Genomic DNA, 23,978 nt, shown 5'->3' with positions numbered 1-23,978 from the left:
CAGGACAAAAACTGAAGATCATTCTACTCTAGAATGTAATGTATTGTTTTTCAGTTTTACCTTTTCAAAAATACCTTTACCTAGGCCGGGCATGGTGGCTCACACCTGCAATCCCAGCGCTTTGGGAGGTGAAGGTGGGCAGATCACTTGAGGCCAGGAGTTAGAGACCAGCCTGGCCAACATGGCAAAACCTTGTCTCTACCAAAAAATACAAAAATTACCCAGTGTGGTGGTGCATCCCTATAATCCCAGCTACTCAGAAGGCTGAGGCAGGAAAATCGCCAGAACCCAGGAGGTGGAGGTTACAGTGAACCGAGATTGTGCCAGTGCACTCCAGCCTGGGTGATAGAGTGTGACTCTGTCTAAAACAAACAAACAAAATACCTTTACCTAGCTCCCCATCTTCTACTAATTGAATCCAAATCCCTGAAGTGCATGGTCACAGATGATTTTAATGTACAACCAGAGATCAGATAGGTATTGTGTTACAGAGTGCACAGAAAGAAAGATACGTTGATATGTTACTATTGTTAGGTGTAAAAGCACAAAGAAATAGACTTTCTGAGCTTAGTGTATGTGGAAGAAATTATATACAAATCAATTGGTGAAGTACTAAGACTGATGAATGAACAAATGAAAAGGAATAGATAATTCAAAAGGAAAAAAATATAAATGACTCATAAACATGTGAAAAGATATTGAGCCTCCTAGTAATGAGAAATTTTTGCTTCTCATGTGAGCTGAAATTTTAAAAATTCCCAATGATATGGCTGCCTTGATATTGCTGGGGGGAGTATAAATCCATGTAATTTTTTTGAAAAGTGTCCTGGCAGTATATCGAGAGCCTAAATATGCTCACGTCTTTTGACCCAGCAATTCTGCTAATAGGAATATATATATCCCAAGGAAAGGTCATAAATACAGAAGATACTTTATGCCCAGACGTGTCTGAGATATTACTTATGATAGTAAAAAATTATAATTAATATATTTGTTCAACACTAAGGAAATGATTAAGCCAAGAATGACATATCTATATAGTGAAATATACTTAGCAATTAAAAGTGAGGTTTGTGAATTCTTAACACTGTAAAGTGCTTATTATAATGTAAAATTGAAAAGCAGAATATAAAATTACATATTTAAGGTGATGAATCATGTCTCTAAATGGCACAAATAAAATGATAATTATGTCTGGGTTATGTCTGGGTATTGACATAATTGGTGATTTTTATTCTTATTTATGTCTTTTATCTGATTTTCAGAATTTTCTTACTGAGAATCTATTGAATTAATATAAAATTATTTTTAGAAAAAAACTTAAATCAGAGATGTTTAGTCTTTTATTTCAGTGCTCTTGGAGGCCTTTTATGTGTGATTATTATAAAAATAAATGGGCCGGGCGTGGTGGCCCACGCCTGTAATCCTAGTACTTTGGGAGGCCAAGGTGGGCGAATCACAAGGTCAGGAGATCAAGACCATTCTGGCTAACATGGTGAAACCCCGTCTCTACTAAAAATACAAAACATTAGCCAGGTGTGGTGGTAGGTGCCTGTAGTCCCAGCTACTTGGGAGGCTGAGGCAGGAGAGTGGCGTGAACCCCGGAGGCGGAGTTTGCAGTAAGCTTAGATTGTGCCACTGCACTCCAGCCTGGGCAACAGAGCGAGACTCCATCTCAAAAAACAAAACAAAATGAAAAATGTTTTGCCATGAACATGTGTTAAAAGCTATTGAAGAATATAATGTGAAAAGGAAGGAGATTCTTTCTCTGATTTCTTCTACTTCCGTTGTCTGGTAAATCTGTCTAGAGATATTCTTATGTATATATAAATTTATGTGTGTAATTTAACTCACAAATAGGATCACAAATCTTAGTGGCTTATAACCACTGAGATTTCTTCCTTTCTTACACGTGAGCCATGAAGACTGCTGATCATATGCAGCCATATCACCAACTCCGCTGGCTCCACTTGGCTCCCAACTGTCTTTCCAGGACCAGTAGTGAGTGAGCAGCCACTGTCTGTATCCTGCATGGCAGAGGGCAGAGGCTTAGGTATGGGGAGAAAGCTAGACCACAAAGATACATTTAAAACTTCTGCATGGCCAGGCGTGGTGACTTACGCCTGTAATCCCAGCATTTTTGGAGGCTGAGGCGGGAGGATTGCTTGAGTCCTGGAGCTCGAGACCAGCCTGGGCAATACAGTGAGACGTTGTCTCTATAAAAAATAAAATAAAAAGTAAAACTTCTGTATGATGGTGTTATACTTGATGTCTACTCACATTTCATTGGCCAAAGCAAATAGCATGACCAAGCCCAGAGTCCCTGGGGTAGCATTTAACAGACATTTGAGGAAAGTTTCTAATTAAAGATAGGGCAAAAAGCAAAACTTTAAGTATAATAGAAATAAAGGAAGTTGGAAGAAGCAAAGACAAATCTAAAGAAAGTTAAAAAAAAAACAAACAAAAAAACCCAAAGCTAATTACTATCCTTAGAGAGTTAAGAGAAAGCATTGCATTCATTAAACAAGGACAGGACAGAATGCCATCAGATAGGAAGAATTACAGCAGGAAAACTTGGAAATTATGATAGGTATAAAAAACCTAGTAGAAGTTTTAAAGATGAAGTTGAGGAAACTTCTAAGCAGTAGGAAAAACAGATAGAAAACAGAAAAGTAGATTTGAGAACCAGTCCAGCAGAACCACATCCATATAGTAAAACAGAAAGCAGAGAAAATGGAAAGAGGATTTTTTTTTTTTTTTTGAAACAGTCTCACTCTGTCACCCAGGCTGGAGTGCAGTGGTACGATCTTGGCTCACTGCAGCTTCTGCCTCACGGGTTCCAGTGATTCTCCTCCCTCAGCCTCCTGGGTAGCTGGGATTGCAGGCACGCACCACCACAGCTGATTTTTGTGTTTTTAGTAGAGTTGGGGTTTCACCATGTTGGCCAGGCTGGTCTCGAACTCTGGACCTTAGGTGATCTGCTCACTTCGGCCTCTCAAAATGCTCGGATTACAGGCGTGTGCCACTGCACCTGGCCAGAAGAGAAGTTTTGAAAAAGACAAGAAATTTTCCTTGAACTGATAGAGCAGGAGCCTTCAGTTTGCAAAGGTACAGCATTGAGACTAGCTTAAAAAATGTAAAAAGTCCCACACTGACTCAAATTCTAGAACTTTTGGGATAAAGTAAAACTCTCAAAAAGTTCCTGTCTGGCATAGGGGGCAATAGGAGGGAAGTGGGTAGCATACTACCGTTACAATTTAGGAATCAGAATAGTCCTAGATTTACCGTTAGAAACAGTGGAAACTTAGACTAATGAAGCTGTTCATTCAAAATACAAAATGAATCTGATTTTCAGCCTAAGATTGCATGCCTAGCCCAACTTTGAATTTCAGAGTACAATAAAGATATTTCCAGATTTGCAAGGTCATGGAAAATTTGATTCTTTGTAAAAGATATTGGAGTGGGGGATGGGTTAGCTAAAGCATGACTTTCTACAGTAAAGAGAAAATGTCTAAAGTTGAAAAATGAAGAAATAGGCTGTGTGTGGTGGCTCATGCCTGTAATCCCAACACTTTGGGAGGCTGAGGTGGGAGGATTGCTTGCCCAGGAGTTTAAGGCTGCAGTGAGCCGTGATTGTACCACTGCCCTCGAGCCTGGGCGACAGAATAAGACTATCTCTGTCATAGAAAAAAATAGCTATGTAAGCAAGACATTTAGAAGTCACAGAGTTTGAAATTGGTTGCTTCTAAGGGCAGGGTGTGGGGAGTAGGGTAGTGTTGAGCAGGGCCTGGAGCTTACATATTTTAAACTATGAACTATTACTTTGATATAAATATAATTTTTTTTTTTTTTTTTTTTGAGACGGAGTCTCGCTCTGTCACCCAGGCTGGAGTGCAGTGGTGCGATCTTGGCTCACTGCAAGCTCCGCCTCCCAGGTTCACGCCATTCTCCTGCCTCTGCCTCCTGAGTAACTGGGACTACAGGCGCCTGCCACCACACCCAGCGAATTTTTTGTATTTTTAGTAGAGATAGGGTTTCACCATGTTAGCCAAGATGGTCTCGATCTCCTGACCTCATGATCCACCCACCTCGGCCTCCCAAAGTGCTGGGATTACAGGCGTGAGCCACCGCACCTGGCAGAAATTTAAAATTTTTAGACTTTTAAATCTATATCATTACAGACTATATATATTCTATGTTTACACTGTGAAAAAATTAGAAGTCAATAGAAAAAGAGAAATGAAAAAAATCCCTTCTTATGTATTTGGAAAAATTATACCTCTGAATAATTGAGTCAAATAAGACTTGTTATGGAAATTAGAAAATATTTAGAACTGAATAATGAAATTACCACATATGAAACATGAGGGATAAACATGTTTCATATGCAGATAAAATGTTAAGATATTTAGTTAAGAAGAAAGACTGAAAATTAATTAGCTAATCATTAAACTCATAAAAAGAAAAGGTAACTTGGAGAAAGTAGAAGAAAAGTTTAAGATCAGAAACAAATAAGTGAGGGGCAGAAATATTAAAAAACTGGTATTTAAAAATAGTCCCAAAAGATGTATAAACCTAGCCAGTGTAGAAAATAAAAGCATAGATTGAATTGTTCAGCATTAAGAAATATGGTAACCATTGTTCATTCAGTTTAAAAAGTTAAACATTCTATATTTATCAAAAGGAATCAGTTTATTTGCTAGAATTCAGGGAAGAGTAGACAGAAACTTTCTAACATGATAGAACATATGTATTACACACACACACACACACACACACGAGACATAATCTGTGCCAAGTACTGTTTTAAGTGCCTCAAAAATATTAATTCATTCAATCCTTTCAACAACCTTTTGAGGTAGATTTTTTTTTGCGTCAAAGTCTGTCTGTCACCCAGGATAGAGTGTAGTGGTGCAGTCATGGCTCACTGCAGCCTCAAACTCCTGGGCTTAAGTGATTCTCCCACTTCAGCCTCCTGTGTAGCTAGAACTGCATGCACATGACACTGCATCTGGTTAATTTTTAAATTTTTTTTTGTAGAGACAGGGTCTCGTTATGTTGCCTAGGCTGGTCTCAAATGCTTGGCCTCAGGTGATCCTCCTACCTCAGAGTGAGGATCTTGCCATCCTCCCAAATGTTGAGATGACAGGCATGAGCCACTATGCCAGCCAGATTCTGTTACTTCTATTTTATAGATAAACTAAGGCAGAAAAATGATTTCATTAACTTAAATAATTTGTTCAAGGTAACATAGCTAGTAAGTAGCATGGCTGGGATTTAAACCTAAGCAGTTTAACTCAAAAGTCTGCACTTTTTTTTTTTTTTTTTTTGAGACGGAGTCTTGCTCTTATTGCCCAGGCTGGAGTGCAGCGGCACAATCTTGGCTCACTGCAAGCTCTGCCTCCCAGGTTCACGCCATTCTCCTGCCTCAGCCTCCCGTGTAGCTGGGACTACAGGCGCCCGCCACCACACCCGGCTAATTTTTTGTATTTTTAGTAGAGACGGGGTTTCACTGTGTTAGCCAGGATGGTCTCGATCTCCTGACCTTGTGATCCTCTCGTCTCGGCCTCCCAAAGTGCTGGGATTATAGGCATGAGCCACTGCGCCCGGCCAAAAGTCTGCACTTTTAACCACCACATCGTGCTATCTTTATTTTTCAAATTAAATATTTCAAAAACATAGTACATTTACATGGTTTGAAATTCAAGGCCGGGCGCTCAAGCCTGTAATCCCAGCACTTTGGGAGGCCGAGATGGGCGGATCACGAGGTCAGAAGTTCGAGACTATCCTGGCTAACACGGTGAATCCCGTCTCTACTAAAAATATACAAAAAGCTAGCCGGGCGAGGTGGCTGGCGCCTGTAGTCCCAGCTACTCGGGAGGCTGAAGCAGGAGAATGGTGTAAACCCGGGAGGCGGAGCTTGCAGTTAGCTGAGATCCGGCCACTGCACTCCAGCCCGGGCGACAGAGCGAGACTCCGTCTCAAAAAAAAAAAAAAAAAAAAAAAAAAAGAAATTCAAATGCTATGTGATGAAATTTTGTTTGCCGTTCTACCCTGTCTTCTTTCTCATCTCTATTCCTCAACGGAATGAAATGAAATTTTCCTTTCAAAATAATACCCTGCTTTTGTAAGCATTTATACTTTTTAAGAACACAGAAATCACCATGCCATACATAATATTCTGCACCTTTCTTCTTTTCCCCTTAACTATAAATATAAGAGGCCATTTATTAGTAGTATATAAGAGATGCATCATTCTTGATAAGGTCTGTTTACAGCAGACATGCTAAATGATGAAGCTATTTCAAATAATAACAGAAACAAATCAGAGAAGGTTATGACCATTAATATAGTATAATTTAACATAATTTTTGACATTTTTGGCCAGTATAACAATTTCGAGCTAATATAACAATTGATATAAATATTAGAACAGAAAAATTATCTTGCAGATGTGACAATATTGAAGTATTATTGTCATTATTACTATTTTTTCTTTTGAGATGGTGTCTTGTTCTGTTGCCCAGGCTGGAGTGCAGTGGCATGATCTCAGCTCACTGCAAACTGTGCCTCCTGGGTTCACGCCATTCTCCTGTCTCAGCCTGCCAAGTAGCTGGGACTACGGGTGCCCACCACCAAGCCTGGCTAATTTTGTTTTTGTATTTTTAGTAGAGACGGGGTTTCACCGTGTTAGCCACGATGGTCTTGATCTCCTGACCTTGTGATCCGCCCGCCTCGGCCTTCCAGAGTGCTGGGATTACAGGTGTGAGCCATCATGCCTGGCCAACAATATTGAATTATTGAATATCTGCTTGAAATCATTGGCTTTCACATTTTCCCAAGGTTTGCTTTAAGAATGAAGTTAATCTTTTTCAGGACAGATTGCACAAGTGATCTGTCTGATATTGAAGCAAATACTGAGCTTATCTTAGGAGGACATTAATAACCTTTGTGTTTAGCTTCATCAAATTTAACAGTAATGCAAGCTATTATACAGCTAAGTAAAACCTACTTTTCTGAAATTGGCACCATTCTGGAATAGTGATTAAATTACCATAATTATTGTAAGGTCTAACCACCTTAGAATTAGTGGCTAAGGGTCCTGAGAATGGCTTTTATATGGAGAAACACTGGTAGCTGTCAGCATTTTGAAGAGTCAAAAACAAGGTAATAAAAAGTGGTGACACATGGCGAAACCCTTTTTCTACTAAAAACAAAAATTGGCAAAAATTAGTCAGACCTGGTGGCACACGCCTGTAGTTCCAGCTGCTCAGGAGGCTGAGGCAGGAGAATTGCTTGAACCCGGGAGCCGAAGGTTGCAGTGAGCCGAGATTGCACCACTGCACTTTAGCCTGGGTGACAGACTGAGACTCCATTTCCAAAAGAAAAAAAGAAGTGGTGACACAAAGGCAAAGACCTTTATTTCCCTTTTTGTATAAATTAATCTCTTTATTTTTATAGCATTTAGTAGGCTCATTAAATTTCTTATTATTAAAGTATTTCAAGATTTACTCCAGGTTTTACAATTGTTGTACTCTCCTAAGCTTTAAACATTTAAGGTTTTTGATGGAAGTCCCAATTTTTCAGTTGTTTACTTTATAAATGAGCTTGATGTATGTTTCAAAAGGTTTATAACCCCAAACAGATAAATATTTCATACATTGGATATGAAATAAGGTATCTAATTTGAGGAAGTGGTGTAAATTTTGTGTGTTGATAGGTGTAAAATTAGACAATTTGGCAATCAGTTCATTAATATGGTGTAAATTTGATAAATGAAGTTTATTAAAAAGTCATTTTTTTCTCCTACTTGCCCTAAAATCCTACTATTTGAATAGTAACTAAATACTTTGTAATTGGTATCATATAATGTGACACTAATTAAATTTATTAATGATTTTTAAATACTTTAACTTGTGTTTTGTTTGAATTTCAGGTAATAACTCTTTCCAATACTTTGTATTTTGTTTAGTATGCCACTTTTTGGAAGTGGTCACTGTCAATATCTTGTTATGGTTTGATGGCCTTGGAGATTTAAAACCGAGTAAAAGTGTAAGCAGCCTTTCTTATTTAGTTATGAGTTTTAAATCCACTTTTGTTCCAACTAGGAAAAAATGCAAGTAGATTTACCGTGAAATACGAATTATTTTTAAAAAACATCTAAACAGTTGATTGACTTAGCGAAACAGATTGGGCAGTTCCACTTATGGAATTGTAACATAAAATTCCATCATATAGTTTCCATTAAAGGTAGTAGGTTTTTATAATCTGTTAGACCTTCTTTGCAAACTTTATTAATGTGAATACATTTGCTTTTTTAAAAAATTAAGTGAATTTCTAAAGAAAATAGAAATTAAAATTTTTTAATTTAAATTTTGCTTTATAGTTTAATTTTTAGCATCATTTAGAATTATCAGCCGGGCGCGGTGGCTCAAGCCTGTAATCCCAGCACTTTGGGAGGCCGAGACAGGCGGATCACAAGGTCAGGAGATCGAGACTATCCTGGCTAACATGGTGAAACCCCGTCTCTACTAAAAAATACAAAAAACCAGCCGGGCGAGGTGGCGGGCGCCTGTAGTCCCAGCTACTCGGGAGGCTGAGGCAGGAGAATGGCGTGAACCCAGGAGGCGGAGCTTGCAGTGAGCTGAGATCACGCCACTGCACTCCAGCCCCACTGCACTCCAGCCCGGGCGACAGAGTGAGACTCCGTCTCAAAAAAAAAAAAAAAAAAGAATTATCAGTGATTTTACTATATTCATATATACTGTCCCAGTAACCTGTCATTCTCTTTAAAGAAAAAAGTATTCATTGTCCTCTTTAGATATTCACAAGTATCTGATTTTTAAAAAATAAACATCACAAATGTCTATTCAATAAAGCTTCAGTTGAGTTGTTTTTTTCTCAGAATCATTAAGAATATAGCACTTTCATTGGTGATGACTTTGCTCTAAAGGTCTGAAATTTTCACTTAAATTACTTTCAGAGCCAGTTTGAGGCATCATGCTAGAAACAATTTGTAGTTTGTCATTCACTTATTCTGTAGACTCGCACTCCTCGTAACTTTTGGTCCTTCCAAAAGCAAATTCAACTTTATAAGATGAATATTTGACTTTGAGATCATTCAAAAGAATGTCAGAGGGGCCGGGCACAGTGGCTCATGCCTGTAATCCCACACTTCGGGAAGCCGAGGTGGGCGGATCACTTGAGGCCAGGAGTTTGAGAGCAGCTGGCCAATATGGCGAACCCCTGTTTCTACTAAAAATACAAAAATTAGCCAGGTGTGGTGGCACCCGCCTGTAGTCCTAGTTACTCACGAGGCTGAGGCACAACAATTGCTTGAACCCAGGAGGAGGAGGCTGCCATGAGCCGAGATTGCATCACTGTACTCCTGCCTGGGCAACAGAGTGAACCTCTGTCTCAAAAAAAAAAAAAAAAAAAAAAAAAGTCATAACATTTTGAACAATGTCAAATGTTATCGCTCTTCAGCATTCCAAAATGACAATTTGAAACATTAGGATATAAAAGTTTGGTATGATTGGTTAATTACTTTATAGTCATGCCCTATCTTTGATTTGTTAGACTTCTCATGCTTTAAATCTTGACATAAGTAGAGCCTTTAAAAGGATCAACTAAAAAGTCAACATTCCTCTACTTTTTTTGTGACTTGATTTGTAAAACACAGAATGGGATTACTGTTTTGCCATGCATCTGTATTTAGCAGATGATTACTAGATAATAATTACAATTTTTTATGTTGTAAAAAGAAACTAATAAACTCAAAAAAGCTCACATTTTTTGTCTAAATTATTTTTGCTCTTATACAACAATAGAATACATATTTAAGTTGTATTTTTATTTGCATTTAATAATTTATTAATTCAATGTATTTCTTTGTCAGATTTCAAATGATTGAGGTGATTTGTAAGAATTTGTTTTATGCCCTGTTGCTCATCAGATCATTGGTCTTCCCTATAGCTCCTTACAAAATTATGGAATCAGTGTTCCATTTGGAGTAAACATTTAGTGTTTTATCTTGATGACAGAGTAATTGGCTACATTTATCTTTCTATGCATGAAGTTGTATAAAAGGACCAATTCACATGTATAATTGGCAGAGAGCATGAATTCTGGACTTAAACATTTTATCCCATTCTCATTACTTACTAATTGTATGACATTGGGCAAGTTATTTAGCTTCTCAGCCTCAGTTTCCTCATCTGAAAAAATGGGGACAATATCTACTTCCAGGTTTAGAAATAATTATGTATATTTTAAAAACACTATACACAATAGCACATGTCAGGCATTTAAAAATAAATGTTTGTTTCCTTTCTTGTTCTTATTTTCACATATTGGTAGTTTCAGGCTAAGTTAATAACTTTCTAGGCAGTAACCCTAAACATGACTTTCAAGAGTTATTTTAGGATTAGTCTGCCTTTTACTTTAGTAAGTACTGTATTCTCTCCATTGCCAGGAGGAATATTTGAAAAAGAAGGAATGATTTGAACATTGTAAATAGCTAACTGAATATAGGGTCTTGAGGATATATTTTTGATAACTGTGTTTAACATCTCCATAAAAGTGTGTTTTATCTATCTTCAATCACAGGTACGGGAACCTTAAAGATAGATTTTGTTGGAGAGCTGAATGACAAAATGAAAGGTTTCTATAGAAGTAAATATACTACCCCTTCTGGAGAGGTGCGCTATGCTGCTGTAACACAGTTTGAGGTATGGGTTATTCTTCTCTAGAATATTATTATTATTAAATTAGGCATTCTGACAAAGCTGCATTTTATTATGTGGGGTGATTATTTGAGGCTAGGTGCCCTTGGCCATGATTGTATTCACAACTAATAAATAATAATAATTCACAATCTAATAAAAATAGAATTTTTATTTTATATTTAGCCTACAGAAAGGAGGGAATTAAGGGTGCGGAGTGGGGAGTGATTATATACAGTTATACACACACACACACACACTCAAACACACGACACATTTTGATACCTGAATTGCCTGTATACTGTGTACCTTTCTTAAAATCGTCCTCTTAGTGTTTGATATCTGTGGCTTTTCCTACAGCATTATTAGCTGTTTTCTAGCATTCCTTTCCTTCTTTGACATCTTTTGTTTATCTTACTCTAGCATCTGTGCTGTCTTTGATTTTTTTTTCTTTTTTCTCCCTGTGTGTGCGTGTGTGTCTGTGTGTGTGTGGGTGTGTGTGTATATTTGCTGTCCTACGTAGGCCAGGGTGATTTTTATTTATCAAGTATTTGCAAATTATATAAATTGTTTTGAATCTGCTAGTCGTACTTTTAAGTGTTAAATCTAATTAAATTTATTTCTATAAATTTCAATATGGATAAAGAAATAATTCATGATATCCATTCTTATGTTTCTGCCCATATCCCTATATTGTTTGCTTGTTTGGGATAACCTGAAATTTTTTATCCAGTTTACTCCTAATTTGTTTTACCTGATGTATCTTCTCTGTCAGTAATTTTATGTTACCTTCTGTTTAGAATAATATTTGCCACAGATATTTAGGTTTAATTCTATGTTTGAATGATTCCAATGCCTGTCTCTACCTGCTTTGAACACTTCATCCTGGAATGGTTGGCTGATGTATGTCTCTAAACAATTTTTTTTAGGAGAAGGTATATGGGTAATGTAATTCCTGAGCCTTTGCATATCTGAAAAATCTTTCATTTGCCTTTATACATGACCAGATTTAGTGGGTATATAGATTTGTTAATGGAAAAAAAGTAAAAAGAGCAACTTTTGACATCCAGAAGTTGTCTGGCACTCACAGCTAGCCCATGTTATTCTCCCTATTAGACATAATATTACAGAATACCAACTTTAGACAAGGCTACTTGAGACCATAATAAAGTGAGACAAGGGCATCCATAATTTTGCCTAGGCATAGTGCATACAAGATCATATGCTACCTGCAAAATAACAAACATCTCCATCTCTCAGTTAAAATGAGTGACTACTGCTTCTTTACCAATTACAGTTTTAGATTTGCTCTAGTCTGGCCTCCGTATAGTTCAGATTTATTGAGATACCTACCCATCGAATTGCCTCATAGGACTTCTTGCAGCACTCAATCTAGAGTGAATCCCTGCTTACTTAGACCCTCTTCCAAATCATGTAAACCAAATCCCAAATCGTATAATGGGTTCTTTCTTACATTCTTACGGAGAGACCAGTGGTTTCCTATGGTGTGAGTTATCTCTTACCATGAGTAATAGACCCAACTCGTTCAATTGTGAGAGTAGTACAACCGGCTTACAATTTTTCACTTTGAAAAGTCTGTGAATATTGTTCCGAAGTCTTCTACATCTCACTTTTTCAAGAGGAGGGGTCACAGACTAAAATGTTACTTCTTCCTTTGTAGGTAAGATGTTGTTTCATTTTGCTTTATTTTCTTTCTGCTTGCTTGTTAAATTATATCTTGACTTTGAAAATTAAACTGTTTTTTAAACCAGGTGTTCACTTTTCATTGATTTTTGCATAGTACTTGGTGAACCCTATTGATTTTTAGATTCAGATATTTTTTCAGTGTGAGTTTTTCTGTTATATCTTCACTGTGATATCTGTTCCATTCCCTTCTCAGTTAATACTCAGTTTAGCTCTAGAATCTGTCTCTCAAATGTATGTTTAATTGCTTTTATCACTTTGTCCTTTAGATAGTTTCAAACTTAAATCTTGTTATCTATGTCATTAGTTTAATTTCCTCTAGTATAAATTCATTTCTCTACTGCTGCTGCTTCTAATTTAAATGCTTCTGTGCTGCCATTTCTTTCCATATACTCTCCTTTCTTTTCAGATGTCTTATTTATTCATTGATAGAATTCATTATTTAATGTTTTTGAGAATGTAGTCAGCCATCTAAAATTTTTTCCTTGGAGAAACCCTTTTCTATAAGCTTTTTTTTTTTTTTTGAGTCGGAGTTTTGCTCTGTTACCCAGGCTGGAGTGCAGTGATGCAATCTTGGCTCACTGCAACCTCCGCCTCCCAGGTTCGAGCCATTCTCCTGCCTCAGCCTCCCGAGTAGCTGAGATTACAGGCACGTGTCACTACGCCTGGCATATTTTTGTATTTTTAGTAGAGATGGGGGTTTCACCATGTTGACCAGGCTGGTCTCGAACTCCTGACCTCAGGTGATCCACCCACCTTGGTTCCCAAAGTGCTGGGATTACAAGCGTGAGCCATCACACCTGGCCTGTTGTTTCTTTTCATGATACAAAATCTTGTCATTGGTTCTATTTTATTTACTAAATAAATGGAACATTCTGTTTACTAAAATTTCCTTCTTTTATAACTGATACCCTGCAGAACCACTAAGTTTTATTTTGCTTTCATAAGTTTGCTCTTTTTAAAATTTTTAATGAAAGAATAAGGACTCAAGTAAGTCAAGTGGCGACAGTTTTATGTGTAGCACATGGAAGTGCCATTAAATGAATGACCTGTTTTGAATTGATAGAGTATCTGTCTTTATTCCTATTGCTGCCATTCCAGATAAAGAACAAAGCACATCAAAGATTAAGAATATTTTTATTTTTAATTAAAAAATAAAAGCCAGAGAGACAACTTACCATGTTTTCCCAACTTTGAATTCTTATAGCATACTCTTTACTGTTCTGTGTACTGTTATGTTAACATTATTGATTTGAAGGCATTAAATTTGAAATGTTAAAATGTAAACAAAAATTTAATTGTAAATAATTATAATATATTGTTAAAATCCATAGCAGACATAGTTCCTGGATAATTTTTATGCTGGAATGGTAGTGGTAGCAAGTGTTGTCTTTTCTTTCTAGTTAATGTCTAGCTTGTTGCCTGGCACTGAGGAGAAAGTAAATATTTGAACAAGGGAATGAATGAATGACAGAGGGAAATGGCGACTGCTTTATGAAATAACTTGTTAGGTTAATTCTAAGGTATTTATATTTCATATTCCTTTCTTAAGGCTACTGATGCCCGGAGGGCTTTTCCTTGCTGGGATGAGCCTGCTATCAAAGCAACTTTTGATATCTCATTGGTTGTTCCTAAAGACAGAGTAGCTTTATCAAACATGGTATGTATGTGTTTATAAGTTTATCTAAAATTTTAATAGGCTTTAGCAGATTTAGTTTGCTGATTAGATAGGATAATATGAAACCACCTACCACAGTCCTGGTATATTATAGGAACATAAATATTAGTTTTCTTTATTTTCAATAAGTCTCTTTTGCTTTCTTTCTTTTTTTTTTTTCCCTGTAGAGTTGGGGGTCTCACCATGTTGTCCAGGCTGGTCTCAAACTCCCGGGCTCAATCTGTCTTCCTGCCTCAGCCTCCCAAAGTGCTGCGATTACAGGCATGAGCTACCATGCCCAGCCAAGACCTCTTTTTCTTGATAGCCTTATTTTTGGAGGATTTTCCTCCTTGTCAAATTCCTTGTTAAATACATTTATAAGATTATCTACTTCTTTTAATTTAGAGAGGTAAATTAAGTGACAAGTTTAATAGATTTATAATAACTAAAAGCAAAAGGTCTTGGGCTGGATGTGGTGGCTCACATCTGTTATCCAAGCACTTTGGGAAGTCAAGGTAGGCAGATCGCTTGAGGTCAGGAGTTGAAGACCAGCCTGGCCAACATAGTGAAATCCCGTTTTTATTAAAAATACAAAAATTATCTGAGTGTGGTTGCGCATAACTGTAGTCTCAGCTAGTTGGGAGGCTGAGGTGGGAGGATCACTTGAACCCAGGAAGTGGAGGTTGTAGTGAGCGGAGATCACACTACTGCACTCCAGCCTGGGTGACAGAGCCAGACCCTATCTCAAAAAAAAAGAAAAGAAAAAGGTCTTGACTTATCAAATGTCAAAAGAAAGCCAGGTACAGTGACTCTTGCTTGTAATCTCAGTGCTTTGGAGGCCAAGGCAGGAGGATTGCTTGATGCCAGGAGTTTGACACCAGCCTGGGCAACATAGTGAGACCTCATTTCTACAAAAAATTTAAAACTTAAAAATTAGCCAGGTACGGTGGCATATTCCTGTAATCCTATTTGGGAGGCTAATGTGGGAGGATCTCTCGAACTTAGGAGTTTGAGGCTACAGTGAACCATGATTGCGCCACTGTATTCCAGCCTGGGTGACAGAACAAGACCCCATCTCTCTCTTTTTTTTTTTTTTGTTGAGGCGGAGTCTCGCTCTGTCATCCGGGCTGGAGTACTGTGGCTGGATCTCAACTCACTGCAAGCTCTGCCTCCCGGGTTCATGCCATTCTCCTGCCTCAGCCTCCCGAGTAGCTGGGACTACAGGCGCCCGCCACCTCGCCCGGCTAGTTTTTTTTTTTTTTTTTTTTTTGTATTTTTTAGTAGAGACGGGGTTTCACCGTGTGTTAGCCAGGATGGTCTCGATCTCCTGACCTCGTGATCCGCCCGTCTCGGCCTCCCAAAGTGCTGGGATTACAGGCTTGAGCCACCGCACCCGGCCAAGACCCCATCTCTTAAAAAAAATATAGAGGCATGGTGGCTCATGCCTGTAATCCCAGCACTTCAAGAGGCTGAGGCGGGTGGATCATTTGAGACCAAGAGTTTGAGACCAGCCTGGCCAACATGGTGAAATCCTATCTCTACTAAAAATACAAAAATTAGCCAGATATGGTGACAGGTGCCTGTAATCCCAGCTACTTGGGAGGCTGAGGCAGGAGAATTGCTTGAACCTGCGAGGCAGAGGCTGCAGTGAGCCGAGATCATGCCACTCCACTCCAGCCTGGGTGACAGAGTAAGACTTTGTCTCAAAAAAAAAAAAGTTGCAACAGAGCAAGACCCTGTCTCTATTTTTTAAAAAAGTTAAAACAATTCAAAAGATATAGCTGCGTAATGAAGTATATTTAGGTTTCTGGCTGTTTGTATTCTTGGAATGTATTCTCTTCACCAGCGTTATTGATCTCATTCATAAACAGGGTAAGCATTCCCCACCTGAAGTGTATTGTCTAGGACAGTCTTGTGTGGGGAACATGGAAAAACCTACTTCACCTGAAAATAACTGTCTTTTACGTATTTACTGGGGGAGAGGATCCCATAAATAGAATGTCATTCTCTTCTCACATATTCTTAGAAGAGGAGGCTAATATATTAAACGGAAATATTCATTCACACTTTAGTCTGAGTGAATTTATCAGTGTGTTCTTGAATAAGTCTTCCTTGGAAGGAAGAAGAGAGAGAGCTTGACGAAACAGCCTGAATAGGAAAAAGAGGGAGAACACCAAAGGAAATTAGGGACTCCAAAGGTAAAGTTGAAATTTCTTCAAATAAGCTTAGAGCCAACTTTGGTAGAGAATGCCCTAGATCTAGAAGTTCATATCCTTTGAAATGGGAGATTCTGCAATTATATTTTATTTTATTTACTTATTTATTTTTGAGAAGGAGTCTCATTCTGTCGCCCAGGCTGGAGTGCAGTGGTGCGATCTCAGCTTACTGCAAGCTCCACCTCCCTAGTTCACAGCATTCTCCTTCCTCAGCCTCCCAAGTAGCTGGGACTACAGGCACACGCCACCACGCCCGGCTAATGTTTTGTATTTTTAGTAGAGATGGGGTTTCGCTGTGTTAGCCAGGATGGTCTCGATCTCCTAACCTTGTGATTCGCCTGCCTCGGCCTCCCAAAGTGCTGGGATTACAGGCATGAGCCACTGTGCCCAGCCCCTGTTTTATTTTTATTAATAGTCATTTTCTCCTAAACTTATGTCAGTTGAAAAGTATGAAGCCCTTACTTAAATCATCCCAATGTCTGGCTTATAAATAAGTATTCAAGAAAAGTCCATTACTCTTTTCTTTCACAGGTCATTGGTAGCTTTAACACTTCCGCCTTCAGCTTTTTAGTGTGAGTTTTTATCAGACCACTTTCCTTCTTAAAGACAGCATAAAAGCACTGGATGAATTGGGGTAGAGAAATAAGCCATGCTAGAATAGAAAGAGGGAAAGAGATGCAATAAAGCCTACTGTTTTGGGCTGGTATTTGCTCTATGGTATTAATGTAAACCTATTTAAATTTTTCTTTCTTTCTTTTTTTTTTTTATTTCTTAAAGAATGTAATTGACCGGAAACCATATCCTGATGATGAAAATTTAGTGGAAGTGAAGTTTGCCCGCACACCTGTTATGTCTACATATCTGGTGGCATTTGTTGTGGGTGAATATGACTTTGTAGAAACAAGGTCAAAAGATGGTGTGTGTGTCCGTGTTTACACTCCTGTTGGCAAAGCAGAGCAAGGAAAATTTGCGTTAGAGGTAAATGTACTTGAAGAGGATTATTCCAACAGTCCATAATTCCAGGTTGGGGAATTTACATTTCTGGTCAATTATTAGTACAGTTATTTATAATTTAATCTGAAAGTTGTGCTACTTGGTTTTTATTTTTAATAGAATTTTGGAAATGCCAACCTTGGTGTTTTGTTATTTTACAAAATAATAAGACAATATAAGAGTGATTTCTCTAGGGAATGGGTGGGAAAATATGTAGTTATATTTTTCATATCAAGTTATAAGTGGATTAAAGTTTGACCATTGTATTCAAAGTTTGGAGCTAAGGCAGTCTTCGGAGGTAGGGCTCCCTGGGATTCATTTCTAGTAATTTAAGATACATTGGCTTGCAACAGGATTCCTTTGTGGGTTTCAATATGAATTATAATGAAATATTTATTAGATGGTTATTTTGTTTATACTTTTATAGGTTGCTGCTAAAACCTTGCCTTTTTATAAGGACTACTTCAATGTTCCCTATCCTCTACCTAAAATTGATCTCATTGCTATTGCAGACTTTGCAGCTGGTAAAGTAAATTTCATTTTATTGCTGAATTGTAATAACTTTTAAAAATTGTGTGACTTTTGATGCAAGAGTATGTATATATCAATAAATGTTTATATTTATTTTATGAAGGTGCCATGGAGAACTGGGGCCTTGTTACTTATAGGTATGTTAATGATGTATTACCCTGCTTTATCTTTTCAATCACTGATTTCAAAAGGGCTTCCCTCCTGATCACAGTTGAGTAGCTTCTGCTTTTTGATCTGGTGTAAATTTTTCTACCTTCCCCCACTTCCATGCACATTTCAAGAATGCAGATGGAGACCCCTCCTTTGGTGCTACTGTCTGAGGGTATAAGATTTTAAAGTGAGCATCTGGCGTTAGTAGCATTTGTAGATATATTCTTGGCTAAGTTTCTCATTGCAGTGCCTTTCTTTCCTGCCAGTAGTTTCATAGCTATTTATCCAGCTTGGAGAACCTTCCCTAATTTCATCTTCTAGCCAAATTTTTACATGTCTGTCACCACAACATAAACATGTGAGTTGAATAACTTTTAGAAGCAGAGTCTGTCTGTAAACAAGGTTTTGCTTTCTACTTTCAGTTGCCTTCTTAGATGAGCTAAGTTTACAAACTGATAATTAAACTTGTGTCACATTAGGAAATATTTTCCTAATATTTCTAAAGCCTAACTTGTCCATCTCACTTACTGTCTGAATCTTCCCAACTTATGCATGCCCACTTTTATTGTTTAAATTTTCTTTTTTTTTTAAACACAGGGAGACTGCATTGCTTATTGATCCAAAAAATTCCTGTTCTTCATCCCGCCAGTGGGTTGCTCTGGTTGTGGGACATGAACTCGCCCATCAATGGTTTGGAAATCTTGTTACTATGGTATTTAATATTTTTAAGTGCTCAAATATATTTATCTTCATCCTACTCCACATTATTTTGACTATACAGTATTTCAAGTTTGGCTGCAACACTGTGCCAAAAAATAATTGAGTGATAGAAAAGTATTATTTTAAAAGGTCCACTTTGAAAGGGCTTATCAGAATCTCTGCATTGAACAAGGACATATGGACAGTCTTTATTCAACAAACACTTCCTAAACTGTTCTACAGTTTGTCTGCAAATGAGAAAAGTCAAGGTACTAATTTGGGTGAGAGAAAAATATTCCTCTTAGGTGTAGATGCATGAATCATGCAGTGAGATTCTAGACTAACTGTAGTTTCTTGAGTCTTATTTGTTAATCTGATTCATAGCTGAAAAGTAACCTGATGAATAACAAACTGAGATCTTTAATTAGAGAGAAATGTTTTTAGGACTCAGTTTTTTCATTGCCTAAAATGTTAAGTTGAAATTTAATGAAATAAAAGTAAACAAACTGCAAAGTAACTGCAGAATAAAGTTGTATTAAAATTCCAGCTGTTCTTTTGAAATCCTTATAATGTTTGCAGTAAATGATCTCTGTCCTTCAGTCCTGATTTTTCACTCTTACTCTAAATAAATACTATTTATGAATGCCAACTGTGTTAGAGCTTGGGAACACAGGATTTAATAAGTGAACTAGACATACCTCTGCAATTAAATAACTGGATATTCTGGAGCCAGCTAGATTCCCTGACAGCATTTTAGGCTGCCAAAGAGCAGAACCCGATTTGAATGTAGATTGAGTCCATATGTCATATAAATAAGAATGTAAAACATTTAGCAATTATTACATGTCTGAGAGAGTTTCTACAGAAAGTCAACCCTTGAAAATAAATCTTTTCCTTTTATTTTAGATGTTTAAAATTTTACAGGTGAAAAAAATTCTTTGAAATATAATTTCAGGCTGGGCACAGTGGCTCACGCCAGTAATCCCAGCACTTTGGGAGGTCGAGGCTGGTGGATCACCTGAGGTCAGGAGTTCGAGACCAGCCTGACCAACATGGCGAAACCCCATCTCCACTAAAAAAAACCCACAAAACTAGCCGGACGTGGTGGTGTGCGCCTGTAATCCTAGCTACTCTGGAGGTTGAGGCAGAAGAATCGCTTGCACCTGGGAGACAGAGGTTGCAGTGAGCCAAGATCACGCCACTGCACTCCAGCCTGGGCAATAAGAGCGAAACTCCATCTCAAAAAAAAAAAAGAAATATAATTTCATGTGAAACTATGTGTTGGTGCCTGTATTCAAGTATGTGAAGAAATGGCCTTTTCTTCTAATGCAGCGAGTTTGCTACTTTGTACCACATAATTTTTTTTTGCTTGGCTTTGAGAGAACTGTAGTATTTTATTTTGAAACTACAAGCAATAAATTTTAGTAGGGGAAATGTGTACATTCTTATTAAACAACTTTTTACTGGTTTTACGTAACTATTCTAGATATTAGAACTGAAATTCCAAGGACTGGGGGATAGGTTGGAAAATAAGTTTCATTTTATACCAGTTTATTTTAGGAAGCTACTAGGCAAATAGCCACTTATCATTTAATATCAAAAAATATATATATATTTTTAAGACAGAGTCTCACTCTGTCACTTAAGCTGGAGTGCAGTGGCATAATCATGCTTCATTACAGTCTTGACCTCTGGGCTCAAGCAATCTTCCTGGCTCTGCCTCCTGAGTACCTGGGATTACAGGTGTGTGGCACCATGCCCAGCTAATTTCTGCACTTTTTGTAGAGACAAGGTTTCACTATGTTGTCTTTTGTAGAGACAAGGTTGCCTAACCTGGTCTCAAACTCCTGGGCTCAAGCAATCCTCCCACCTCAGCCTCCCAAAGTGCTGGGATTATAGGCATGAGTTACCACACCTGGCCTTTTTTCGGGGGGACTGGTTGGGGGTGAGGAGTAGGATCTCACTTTGTCACCTAAGTGGAGTGCAGTGGCACAATCATGGGTCAGTGCAGCTTCATCTTCCTGGGCTTACTTAATCCTCTTACCTCAGCCTCCAAAGTAGCTGGGACCACAGGTGTGTGTCACCATGACCAGCTAATTTTTTTATTTACTTTTTAAACTTTTTTAAGAGACGGAGTCTCACTGTGTTGCCCAGGCTTGTGTCAAACTCCTGGGCTCAAGTGATCTTCCTGCCTTGACCTCCCAGAGTATTGGCATTAGGAGAGCGAGCCATTGTGCCTGGCCTGCTTTCTTTTACTTAATAGGCTTAATCAACTTTAATAAAATTTAGATTAAGATCTTTAAAATTTTTTTAAAATTGATTTTATCTGTCAACTCATATTCTTTGTCCATTCCATTTACTATACATTCTTATTTAACAGGTGATAATTTTATATTCCATAAGTGCCTAAACACCATTCATTACTGAACTACATTTCTGTTTAATTTCACATAATTTTTATATAAGCAGTACTCTTTTTCAGTTTGAGTCATTAGTCAGAGGTTTTCCCCAGTCATTTCCACTTTTCTTTGTTTGGCTCTGATAGTTTTCTGTTTTTGTTTTTCAGAGATAATCCATTACTATATACTAAATTCTACGTGATTATATTTTCCACCTCCATTTGCCTATATTTATCTGCTGTCTTTTCCTTTTCCGTGTATGGGCTTATTTTTTTTCCCCCTTCTTCCTTTTCTATCTTTGGTATTTAAAAAGTTACTTAGGACTGAGTGCAGTGGCTCACGTGTGTAATCCCAGCACTTTGGCAGGCTGAGGCAGGAGGATCACTTGAGCCCAGAAGTTCAAGGAGTGCAGTGAGCTACGATGGTGCCACTGCTACTCCAACCTGGGCAACAGAATGAGACCCTGTCTGGGTTTGGGGGATAAGTTATTTACAATGTTTTAAAAATATCCCTTGGCCAGGTGTGGTGGCTCACACCTGTAATCCCAGCACTTTGGGAGGCTGAGGCAGGCGGGTCACTTGAGGTCAGAAATTCGAGACCAGCCTGGCCAACATGGTAAAACCCCGTCTCTATTAAAGATACAAAAATTAGCCAGGCATAGTGATGCATGCCTGTAATCCCAGCTACTGGGGAACACTCCAGCCTGGTGACAGAGCAAGACTTTGTCTCAAAAAAAAAAGAAAGGAAAAGAAAATGACCCTCAGATATAATTCTGATATCACCAGTTGGCCTTTCTTGACATCTCTTAGTCTTCTCTCTTTTTCAGAAATGTGAGTTCTTTGCCAAATGTTTTGAACTGAATTTTAGGTCATTAAATTGTAAGTTTTGGAGTATAGTGGAAGGGACATGTGAGTGTTTTAGATTAGTAGAATGACAGTCATTTCATTTTCTTTAAGTATTTTCATCTTTTGTTTTTAGGAATGGTGGACTCATCTGTGGTTAAATGAAGGTTTTGCATCCTGGATTGAGTATCTGTGTGTAGACCACTGCTTCCCAGAGTATGATATCTGGACTCAGTTTGTTTCTGCTGATTACACCCGTGCCCAGGAGCTTGATGCCTTAGATAACAGCCATCCTATTGAAGTGAGCCATACTTTCTAACTATTAGCCTATGACTGCTCTCATTTACAACGAAATACATAATTTGTTATATAGATACTTTGGACTTTGAAAAGAAGAGAAAATAGCATGGGTGATTTTACTAGTTCATACTTCTAGTCTTGAAAAGCTAGTAAGTCTAAGTTCTAATTAACATTTCTTTTTAAGGTAGGCAGTAAAAAAAATTGGTCTGGCCAGGCGCAGTGGCTCACGCCTGTGATCCCAGCATTATGGGAGGCTGAGGTGGGCGGATCACCTGAGGTCAGGATTTGGAGACCAGCCTGACCAACATGGAGAAACCCCATCTCAACTAAAAATACAAAATTAGCTGGGTGCAGTGGCACATGCTCATAATCCCAGCTACTCGGGAGGGTGAGGCAGGAGGTTTGCTTGAATCCGGGAGGGGGAGGTTACGGTGAGCTGAGATCACGCCATTGCAACTCCAGCCTGGACAACAAGAGCGAAACTCTGCCTCAAAAAAAAAAAAAAAAAAAAAAAAAAAATTGGTCTTTGTAGAGCAAGGCCTATGTACCCATACACATTCATTAAATACATTTCTGTTGAATACTATGGGAGAGGGCCAGTGTGGTGGCTCACGCTTTGGGATGCCAAGGTGGGAGGATCGCTTGAGGAATTGTTTGACTAGCCTAGCCAACATAGTGAGACCCCATCTCTATTAAAAAGAAAAAAAAAAAGCCGGGCCTGGTAGCTAACATCTGTAATCCCAGCACTTTGGGAGGCTGAGGCGGGTGGATCACCTGAGGTCAGGAGTGGTCTCGAGACCAGCCTGACCAACATGGAGAAACCCCATCTCTACTAGAAATATAAAATTAGCTGGGCACAGTGGTGCATGCCTGTAATCCCAACTACTAGGGAGGCTGAGGTAGGAGAATCGCTTGAACCTGGGAGGCAGAGGTTGTGGTGAGCCGAGATCGTGCCATTGCACTCCAGCCTGGGCAACAAAAGCAAAAAACTCTGCCAAAAAAAAGAATAGTATGGGAGAAATCATACCTGTTGGTTAACACTATGGTTCCATTGTTTATATCAAGGAAAATTCTGGACATATTTTATTGTCAGGGTCTGTTTTGTGAATACTTTAATTCTCTTGACTTAGCCTATCCCTAGTTCAATTTATATATATAAATTTTGTATCTAAAGAACTAGAGTTATAATCCTACTTCAACATATTAGGCTCCCATATAATTGTAAGTCATTACATTAGTGCAAGAAATCTAATGTTCTTCACCTCCATGTCTTCCTCATCACTCCTCTGCAACTACCCCAAGAATAAACAGAACCATAGTGGCTTCTCTCCCAGCAGAACAAAGCCAGGACTAGAACCCAGGCTCTAGGGGATGACAGGAATCATGTTCTATTCAACTTTAGTATTATTAGTTACTACATTTTTTTGAGGACCATCATTATACATTATGAGTGAGTTAAAGGCAGAAAAATATAAGTTAGAAGGGTTTTCCTAGAAAGCATTTTATGTAATTTAGTATTACAGGCTATCTGCTTCCTGTCATAACCCTGAATCACACTGTCTGCCAGGTCAGTGTGGGCCATCCATCTGAGGTTGATGAGATATTTGATGCTATATCATATAGCAAAGGTGCATCTGTCATCCGAATGCTGCATGACTACATTGGGGATAAGGTAAAAAAAAAAAAAATTTAATATTTTGTTTTTTATGGTGAAATCATAGAGTTTTGCATGAAAAAAAGTCTCACTTTATTTGGATTAAGTT

At 38.1% G+C, this 23,978-nt stretch overlaps 1 protein-coding gene across 4 annotated transcripts in view; it reads left to right on the top strand.

Annotated features, from left to right (window-relative positions):
- The window catches only part of NPEPPS (aminopeptidase puromycin sensitive), a 99,912-nt gene that overhangs the window by 40,251 nt on the left and 35,683 nt on the right, over positions 1-23,978 (top strand). For all 4 annotated transcript variants that reach the window (XM_023204312.2, XM_023204313.2, XM_023204315.2 and 1 more), the window contains 8 exons: positions 10,609-10,730; positions 13,981-14,088; positions 17,079-17,279; positions 17,722-17,818; positions 17,929-17,962; positions 18,573-18,687; positions 22,052-22,216; positions 23,783-23,887. In XM_023204312.2, the coding sequence (XP_023060080.1) occupies positions 10,609-10,730; positions 13,981-14,088; positions 17,079-17,279; positions 17,722-17,818; positions 17,929-17,962; positions 18,573-18,687; positions 22,052-22,216; positions 23,783-23,887 (947 nt within the window). The remainder of the gene's footprint in view (positions 1-10,608; positions 10,731-13,980; positions 14,089-17,078; positions 17,280-17,721; positions 17,819-17,928; positions 17,963-18,572; positions 18,688-22,051; positions 22,217-23,782; positions 23,888-23,978) is intronic.

The sequence above is a fragment of the Piliocolobus tephrosceles genome, chromosome 16, assembly GCF_002776525.5.
Source record: "Piliocolobus tephrosceles isolate RC106 chromosome 16, ASM277652v3, whole genome shotgun sequence".
NCBI classification, from domain to species: Eukaryota; Metazoa; Chordata; class Mammalia; order Primates; family Cercopithecidae; genus Piliocolobus; species Piliocolobus tephrosceles.
The sequence above is the reverse complement of the archived record's forward strand: the minus strand, read 5'-3'. Positions and strand labels throughout refer to the sequence as shown.